Source organism: Crinia signifera, chromosome 19 (assembly GCF_055691185.1).
Source record: "Crinia signifera chromosome 19, ASM5569118v1, whole genome shotgun sequence".
NCBI classification, from domain to species: Eukaryota; Metazoa; Chordata; class Amphibia; order Anura; family Myobatrachidae; genus Crinia; species Crinia signifera.
Window position 1 is genome coordinate 91,762,205 of NC_139226.1, and position 9,032 is coordinate 91,771,236.

At 43.9% G+C, this 9,032-nt stretch overlaps 1 protein-coding gene and 2 non-coding genes across 3 annotated transcripts; 2 read left to right on the forward strand and 1 right to left on the reverse strand.

The window, feature by feature from the left end:
* Positions 1-2,264: 2,264 nt before the first annotated feature.
* On the forward strand, positions 2,265-3,191 carry LOC146041595 (olfactory receptor 1E5-like). Its single transcript, XM_083161541.1, has one exon. It carries the CDS (start codon positions 2,265-2,267, stop codon positions 3,189-3,191), a length of 927 nt encoding a protein of 308 aa, XP_083017667.1.
* A 3,498-nt stretch (positions 3,192-6,689) lies between these two features.
* On the reverse strand, positions 6,690-6,762 carry TRNAR-CCU (transfer RNA arginine (anticodon CCU)). The gene has a single exon. It is a non-coding gene; the product is annotated as a tRNA-Arg (tRNA).
* Positions 6,763-8,652: 1,890 nt separating this feature from the next.
* Positions 8,653-8,725, forward strand: TRNAF-GAA (transfer RNA phenylalanine (anticodon GAA)). The gene has a single exon. It is a non-coding gene; the product is annotated as a tRNA-Phe (tRNA).
* Positions 8,726-9,032: the final 307 nt, after the last annotated feature.

Sequence of the window (9,032 nt, forward strand, 5' to 3'; positions counted from 1 at the left end):
CAAGGCACACTAGTGTGCCACGGCACAGTGGTTGAAAAACTCTGTTCTAAACTGATGGCCGCAGAGGCCGCAGAGAAGTATAATAATATATTACATACACAATGGATGTTATTATTTATTTTTGGGAAATTTTTTTTAGCTACAGTAGCATTATATTTGAACGGTGTCTTTGAAATCTTAATATACAGACTTCTGTATTGGACATCAGGTACAATACTCCCTGTATTTTTTGGAGTCTAAAGAATGTAAGTTTTGTTAAAACTTAGCTCTTTCTTTTCTTTGTGTGCTGGATATTTCTAGGTGTCTACATATTTAGATAAAGCTCAGATAGATTTAGGGGCATATTGAATGAAAGCGATATAGACTGATATATATCCTTTCAGTTCTTGCGCTATCCAATTCTTTTTTTATTTTTACAAAAACCAACAAGAAATATTTAAATAAAATGTGGAAATCAGCCTGTACCTCCAAAAACTACAAATAAACATTGGGTAAATATGAGATGTCTATTATCTCCGCAAATAAAAATATTGTGAGATTTTAAAATGTTTAAATGACTAATTATTTAATTAAAAAACAATTTTAAAAAAAGCTATTCCTGTGTGTTTAAATAAATTATATAGTTGAACTTGAGGTGCATAACATAAAAAAAAAAAAATTATTTTGGGTCAATATACCTGTCCTTTATAATCTAGCCCATTATTTTGAACTTTACAGATTTTTTTCAAATAATGACATATAACTTTAGGCCCAATTAAGCTAGTTTAAAACGTCCAATTGCCTAATTAGCCGTTAAAGGGGTGACTTAAACTGGGTGCGCACTATAAGATAAGCGGCACTGCTGAGATCATTAATGATCTAGTCAGTGCCCTGGACTGAATAATATAGCTATCAAATACTATACGGTATCGTATACAGTATCAATACGGATATTGTCAGATTTAACTGAATGTTCAGATGATGAGGAGATCATTAAAAAACCACGGGAGAGAGCAATGTTAAAGATACGGTGGGTACACACTAAACGATATGCACAGTAATATTGTTAATATTATCGTTAATGCACATATGGTTAATGAAAATGGCATAGTGTGTACCCAGCTTTAGGGTTTCTGAACCAAGGCCCTTATTCTGATCGGTGCGGCCGGTTCCGAATATGCGGCCAGCACCGTGCGTCCTAAACCCCGCCTTCCATATGGATCGCCAACTCCGTCCGTACGCAGTAAGAAGCTGTCCGAACGGACCGCACGTGTATTTCTCATGAATACACCTCCTCCATCTCAGGGAACCTCCCCCATCATTCGATGGTCGCAGACCATCGAATGCAGGACCAAGTGGCCAGGCAGCTCCCGCAACCTCAGACCACATGGGCATTTCTCCGTGCAAAAGCAGGGATCTGGGCGGGCAGCTGACATCTGGCGATGTCATATGTCCGCCCCCTACACGTGCGTCACGGCCGCATTACCATACGTACGCCCAGCGTTTGCATGGGAACGCTCATGAAACGCGGGGTGTAAACATATGGTAATGAGCCCAAACAGCCCTTCACACCCCTCTCCACCCCCTGTTCGTGGTGTACACATTTCATGCGGAATGTGGCCGTGCGTCCGTCTCGCACATGCGCAGAGACGCCTCTGCACATGCGCAGACACAAAACATCGGCGGCACGAACGCACGCAGATATTACCGCACCAACCAGAATAAGGGCCCAAGTCGTGATATTTTTACCTTAAAATAAGGATTTTTCCAAAGTTTGTACCTGCTTTGGGGACCTGTAAAAAAAAAAAAGAATGAGTCTAATGGAATTGCAAAAGCCCTGTGTCTGGGTATGGGTCGACCGTCAAAAGGTTGACTTAAGTTTATCATGTTTTTTTTGTGCTGAATGTGGACATACTGTAGTCTACATGGACACCAGCTGAGTGTACTGCATCAGGCACGGTGCCTCGCTGCACTCAGCACTCAATTTTATTCTCCCACCATGCCGTAATAGATGGTATGGTATGAAATACCGCCTGTTGGCACACGTCGGCTCAAAAATATGAAAAACAGACCGTTGACCTTCCCATTGTCAACCGAATGGCTGTATCAACCTTCCGACCTAAGCCCTATCATATCCTAGAGATGGTATGCCCTGTATGTGCCACAAATGTCATGTATTGCTTGAAAAAAAAAATGAGAACGTTCAACTGAATATGCCACTTAGTAGCTCAATATAAATGATCTGATTCGTTTGGGGTATTTTTTTTCCTGTTTCCGCAGATAAGATGAATTCCAGCAGACCTACAGAATTTCTACTGGTGGGACTTTCCGACCTAACGAAGCAAAAGACGATGCTGTTTGTGGTATTTCTGACCATGTATCTTTTGAGCATTTTAGGGAATGCCACCATAATTTTCCTAGTAAGGATGGACTCCCATCTAAACACACCCATGTATTTCTTCTTGAGTAATTTGTCTCTTGTGGACATATGCTACGCCTCAACTATTGTCCCCAAATTGTTAGTGAGCATCATATCAGAAGATAAGTTTATCTCCTTGGCTGAGTGTATTTTCCAATTGTATTTTTTCCTTTTATTCGCTTCCACAGAATGCTTACTGTTGGCTGTCATGGCATATGACCGCTTTGTGGCCATCTGTAGCCCGTTGCATTACATGGTGATCATCAGCCGCAAAGTTTGTGTCCTTCTTGTGGTTGGATCATGGTTAGCGGCTAGTCTTCACTCACTGTTGCATAGCACCATGGCTTCTAGGATTACTTTTCGGGGCTTGAATATAGTCCACCACTTCTTCTGCGATATGGCCCCTCTGTTGCAGTTGGCTTGTTCAGATGTCTCGATCAACAAACTCTTGATCTACACAGAAGGTGGACTTCCTGTTATGATCCCATTTATAATAGTAGTGTATTCTTATGCTCGTATCATCTCATCCATCCTTAAAATACGTTCCACGGAAGGCAGGCACAAAGCTTTCTCCACATGTTCCTCTCACCTAGCAGTGGTCATCCTATTTTACGGGACAATAGCCTTCATGTATTTGCGTCCATCTTCCAGCTACTCGGTACATTATGACAGAATTTTGAGTATTATCTACACTGTGGTGGCACCGATGTTAAATCCTTTCATCTACAGTCTGAGGAACAAGGATGTGAAAGGAGCAATGAAAAGAATTTTAGTTGCAAAAAAAAATACTTGACAAAGAATTATGTAATACTAGTTAAAAGCCCATCAAAGCGATGGCTTCTGCAATGTACTTTTACTTTGAGCTGTGACAGTTTTTACTTTCACTTTGGGCTGTGACAGTTTTTAGCCCACAAACTCTCCACCCCGCCCTCAGTCCCTACCTGCTCCTACCTCCAATCTCTGTCTTCACAGCTCCCTTTCTCCATATCCAGAAAGTTGGAAACAGATTAGTATCCCTGCAAAAAATAGCTTTCACTTTCTGTTAAGGTCATTGGCGGTAGTTCACCTCATAAAGGTGAGGAGAAGTTAGTCATATATATATATATATATATATATAAAAATGTTCAATGATGTATTTATATGTTTATATACAATATATATGACAGCCCACACCTAACGGAAGACACATAATACCTATAAGGGGTCTATAATCAAATCAAAATAAAAAATTACTAATACTACTAGATAAATTCCCATTTTTATGTCAAAATAGGATTATCCCATTAGACTCACTAAGAAACTGCCACACATTTCTAAGTTTTTAAATACTTTGAGAGATTTCTTTTTTATTGTGCTTGTGTCTTATGCAAAGATACAGCAATTTGACAAACAGTTCCCATTTCTTTCTCACATTGGGGCAGATGTATGATGCAGTGATAATGGAGAAGTGAGCCAGTGGAGAAGTTGCCCATGACAACCAATCAGCACTGAAGTAACATCTATAATTTGCATAATATAAATTATACAGAGCAGCTAATGGGTTTACATAAGGAGATTGATTGATAAATTATACTTTCTTTTTTTTGAACGCCATTATATCACTTTTATTGAGAGGGGCCCCCACAAGTTTGTTGTCCGGGGACCTCACAAATCTTAACCCTGCAAATGTAACGTGCAGAGAGATTTATATTTGTTTGGGTTATATCATTTCTGTTTAGGGTAAATCCTGACAGCCATTGTATGTAGCACACAAAAGTAAGCTTTATTTTTACAACTAAGTCCTAGATTTGAGTTTGAACACACCCCATCCTAATCTAGCTCACTCTGCACAAATTACATCTGCCGCACCTGTAGTGCTGCATGAATCAAGGCCCAACATTGGCATTTACATTTCTATGTAGGTGATTCAGTCTTGTTTTGTTTTACCGTTCATTGACTCCAGCTTTGTATCTATCTGTTCAACCTTCCCCAAAACACTGACATCTGAATGTACAGAATTGCCTTGGGTGAATGCAGTTTGTCTATATCTGCCAGACCAAAATGTCTTTGGAGCAACACAGAGATTCCATAAGATGTAGATATATGAGACCTTTCCAGTAAGTGTTATGCTTTCATAAATACCATGATAAATGCTGAAAGTGTTCAAAAATATTAGGACAAACATTTGCTCATTGGAAATTACGTTGGTTGAATCTAAAGGCCCCATACACTTAGCCGATTTGGTCCGATTCTGACGGATCAGGCAGTAAAATAGGACCAAATCGGTTGTGTGTGACATGCCATCAGGTCCAATGTGCGGTCCCCTGCACATCAGACCGGGACCCTGTGGTTGTACCAGTGGGACATCAGATGTCTCACAATCGGGCCCATCAGTGGCACATTGCGGATGCTTTCTAGCATGCGATGTGTCGGTCCGATCCTAGTTGGGTGCCAGCAGTGAAGCACCACAGGCACACACCTATGTGCAGCCAGCAGTTGGGACAGTGCATAACAATTTTTTGCACCCGTCTCCAGCCCCACTACTTACCGACGGAACCGCCGCCGGGACCCGCAGATCTACTTGTCTCTTATCTGCGGTCCTGGGCGGCTCTCCTCCTTGCAGGTTTAATGAAAATGACCCACAATAAATCGCCGCCCCCTAACAGCAGAACCTTTTTTGAGGATGCTAGAGGAGGCCGACGCCTCCTCTAGCATCCTCAAAAAGTGTCTGCTGTAAGGGGGTGGCCATTTTTTGAGGGTCAATTTCATTAACAAGCCTGCCAGGAGGAGAGCCGTCCGGGACCGCAGACAAGAGATAAGTAGATTTGCAGATCCTTGCGGCAGCGGTGGCGAACAGAGGGGCCCCAGCAGCAGTATAGTGCATGATAATACTCAATTAATCAGCGCCTTCCCACGACCGCGGGGTCTGCGGGGCTATTGTTACGCCACTGGGCAGCATGGTTCGTGGGGCGGGCAGTGGCAGGGGGGCGTGCAGCTTGTAGTGGCGGGCAGCGGTGTCTGTCCGAGCAGTGGCGATGGCTGGGCGCTTGTAGCAGCATTTTGCTGGGCATCGAGGTGTGATGCGGCTGCTCAATATTTTGATATGACTGGCCGGACATTGATTGGCTGAGAGAATTTGGTACTTGTTTCCTAGCACGGCCACACCGATTTCCATCGGGGTGGTCGTGTCGGAAAAATCGCGTTGATCGCATCGCATACGATTTGGTCGCATGCGATGCGACCAACCCAATATTTTAATTGAATCAAATGTAAATACGGTCCCTGGGACCCGATTTTACATTGGATTCAATGTCAAATATTCCCTAAACCCCCAAATTTTACAACGTAAACCCCACCCCACGATAGACGCCAACCCGAAGCGTGGCGAGCGCAGCGAGCCCGCGAGGGGACTCGTATAACTTCACAGGTATAAGCGTCCCCTCGCGGGGCTCGCCACGCTTCGGGCGCGGTGGCTCGCTGCGCTCGCCACACTATATATTCTCAACTCCACGCCGACGTGGATAGTAGGGGAATGAAAAGGTCGGAGGACGCGCACCGCCGCCCCTCGCGGGCTCGCTGCGCTCGCCACGCTTCTGGTTGGCGTATATCGTGGGGTGACGACGGGGCCATATATAATGTGAAATGGGTCATATTGGCCCATTTCACATTTTTCACATTTTTTACTATGTGAGATGGACTTAATCAAGTCCATCTCATCTTGTGCCATTATAATGTTAATGGTCCCGACCGACGCGATGCCCCCGATTTTTCCTTTGCTGGCAAAATGGACCTGATTTCAAAATCGGGTCCATCGCGGGGATTGTGTACCTTCACTTAAAGGTACACGATCCCAAAGATTGTGGCCGTGCTAGGAAACAAGTACCGAGAATTCTTTCAGCCAATCAGTGTCCGGCCAGTCATTTCAAAATATTCAGCAGCCGCAACCCCCGCCTGGCAAAATGCTGGCTGCTACAAGCTCCCAGCTGCTGCTGCTGTTGCTCTGGTGGACCCCACTGGCCACCACTATAAGCTGCCCGCCTGCCCACCACCACCATCTGGCTGTACCCCGCTGCCCACCCCCACCACCACAACAGCTCCCCAGGATTACATGCAATAAATCCCATGCGATCGCGTGCCAAATCGCATGTGAGCCTACTGGGGGCTTTCAAGGGCAAAATTGGTCCACCTTGTCCTTAGAACAAATCGGCCCAGTGTATGGGGGCCTTAGATTGTTATAAACTGGGGCTTCAGTGTATTTTATTTATGTAACTTTGAATATTTGCAAAAAATAGAATGTTGCAAAAAATGTTATCACCCCAGATGGGACTCGAACCCACAATCCCTGGCTTAGGAGGCCAGTGCCTTATCCATTAGGCCACTGGGGCTATGCACAGACTGATTTTTGAAAGTAACCATTTTATCAAATGTTTTAACCAATGTGTCATATTGTCATTGTCACATTGTCACATTGTTACTGGGTACTGTGTTACTGTAACTCATCAAAACTATTAAGGATTCCTTTCTCCAATCAGTCGTACAGCAGCTGTTCCTATAACATGACAGCCCAGTGGAGGAAACACATTGAGGAGATAATATAAAGAAGCATTGTTTATATATTGTTTTATATATAAAATCTCATAGACTAGCCTATATATCCATGCACTCACCTGTAATGCTGCAACATCTTTATTCTTTATTGTTGCATTAATTAAACTTTTCTTATAAAAAAATAAATAAAAAAATTGTGATTTAAACCACAAGATCCTAACCTGATCACAGGGGTATGGATGGGTCAAAGGGTCGACTCAATTAAGATCAAAAAAGATTGCGTTGACCAAAGAAGGTCGACAGGCCTTAGGTTGACACCTGAAATAGGTCGATATGGCTAATGTTGACAGGGTTGGGAGGCATTAGGTCGCCAATGTGTTTGTCCTGAATTTTGACACAGTCGACATGGACACCGCTCAATGCACTCACCATGCTTCGGGCACGGTGCCTGGCTGCGCTCAGCACACTATTATATCCTCACACTACGCCGTAGTGGATGGTAGGATATAAAATATCACCTGTCGGCTCAAAAAAAGTGAAAATCTAAAGAGAGAAGGCCTGTGTGCAGCACCTTCAGATGGACCCCTCCTGTCTGCCCGCAGCCACGCAGCACTATAGAGTCTGAGCACTAGAGGGCACAGACTCTAATGTGCAAGGGCAGATCTCTGTAAAAGTGGACCGGTGCCCATTTTTTCAGTGATTTCCGCAGTGCTATTGCCATTTGCACGGGACTCTGGAGGAGTCAGCATTAAAAGATTGGGTGTGGGGTTTTTGTTGTCAATGTCAACAATTGGGAGTGTGGAAGCCCAGTTCGTGCAAAGTTTACTGTTTCCGTTCGGAGCCCACGTGGATGATAAAGTATGAAACAGTTTAAAAAATGGACAAATATTCCCCATGTGTCAACCATTGTCATGTCGACATTTTGCTTGTGTCAACCTTTTCATTATGTTGACTATATGGTTTGACACACTAAATGTGGGCCTAGTCCATGTCTAGGTCGACCTCCATTGGTCAACAATGAGTAGGTCGACACCCATGAATGGTTTGACACACCCAAGGTTGACAGGGTCAGAAGGTCGACACAAGCCTTGGGTCGAACATGGGAAGGTGCGTAGCAAGGCATTGTGCCCGAAGCATGGAGAGCGTAGCGTAGCGTGGGGGGACTCGGTACATTTAGATCAGGCATGTCCAATCTATGGTCCTCCAGTTGTGAAACTACAAGTCCCATCAGGCTTTGCCACAGTTTTGCTATTGGGGAATGCTAGAACTATGGCAAGGCATGCTGGGATATGGAGTTTCACAACAGCTGGAGGGCCATAGTTTGGACATGCCTGACTTAGATGGTGTCCGTGTCAACATTTGTGTAAAAAAATTTGAAAAAAATTGTGTCAGCCTTTTGACTGTCAACCTTTCTATGGTCAACCTAAGGCTTGTGTCGACATTTCGACCCTGTCAACCGTGGGTGTGTTGACCATTCATAGGTGTCAACCTACTCACTGTCGACCAATGGGGGTCAACCCAGTGATTGCCGACCCAATCTACCCATGGTAAACCCAATATACCATAACCATGGATTACTTGCTGGACAATTCAGGAATCTCCCCACAGTAACCTTCTTTGTGAATAGCTCAAAGCGAGAAAATCTGTTTCCTGTAAAACAGGGTTTGCTCTACTGGGAAGTTGGTCTGTATCACGTCCCTCCCATGTGCTCCTGATTTTATCTCACAGCCGAAATAGCTCAGTTGGGAGAGCGTTAGACTGAAGATCTAAAGGTCCCTGGTTCGATCCCGGGTTTCGGCAGTTTCTTTTAGAGCTTTCATTGAACATAACAATTTCCCAATTATTCATTGCAGTATCAGAGCTCTGACACACACATAACACACTGATAATGGCAAACATTTATTCATGACTTTGTTGATCAATGCATCGTACTGCAAGCGTACCCTCACTCACGATTGAAAAAGGTAGATGGTGCACATAAAGGTATCTTTTTGAAGATATTAAGGGTTCACCACAGGTGCAACTTCAAAGGTAGAGCGTACCATACTCACAAATAAATGTGCAATTACAGATGCATCTCAGTATTTGGGGATCTCCTGTCTTGGAA

Bases quoted from the DNA above. Each gene is read 5' to 3' on its own strand.
- LOC146041595 (XM_083161541.1), top strand. From the start codon at position 2,265: ATGAATTCCAGCAGACCTACAGAATTTCTACTGGTGGGACTTTCCGAC.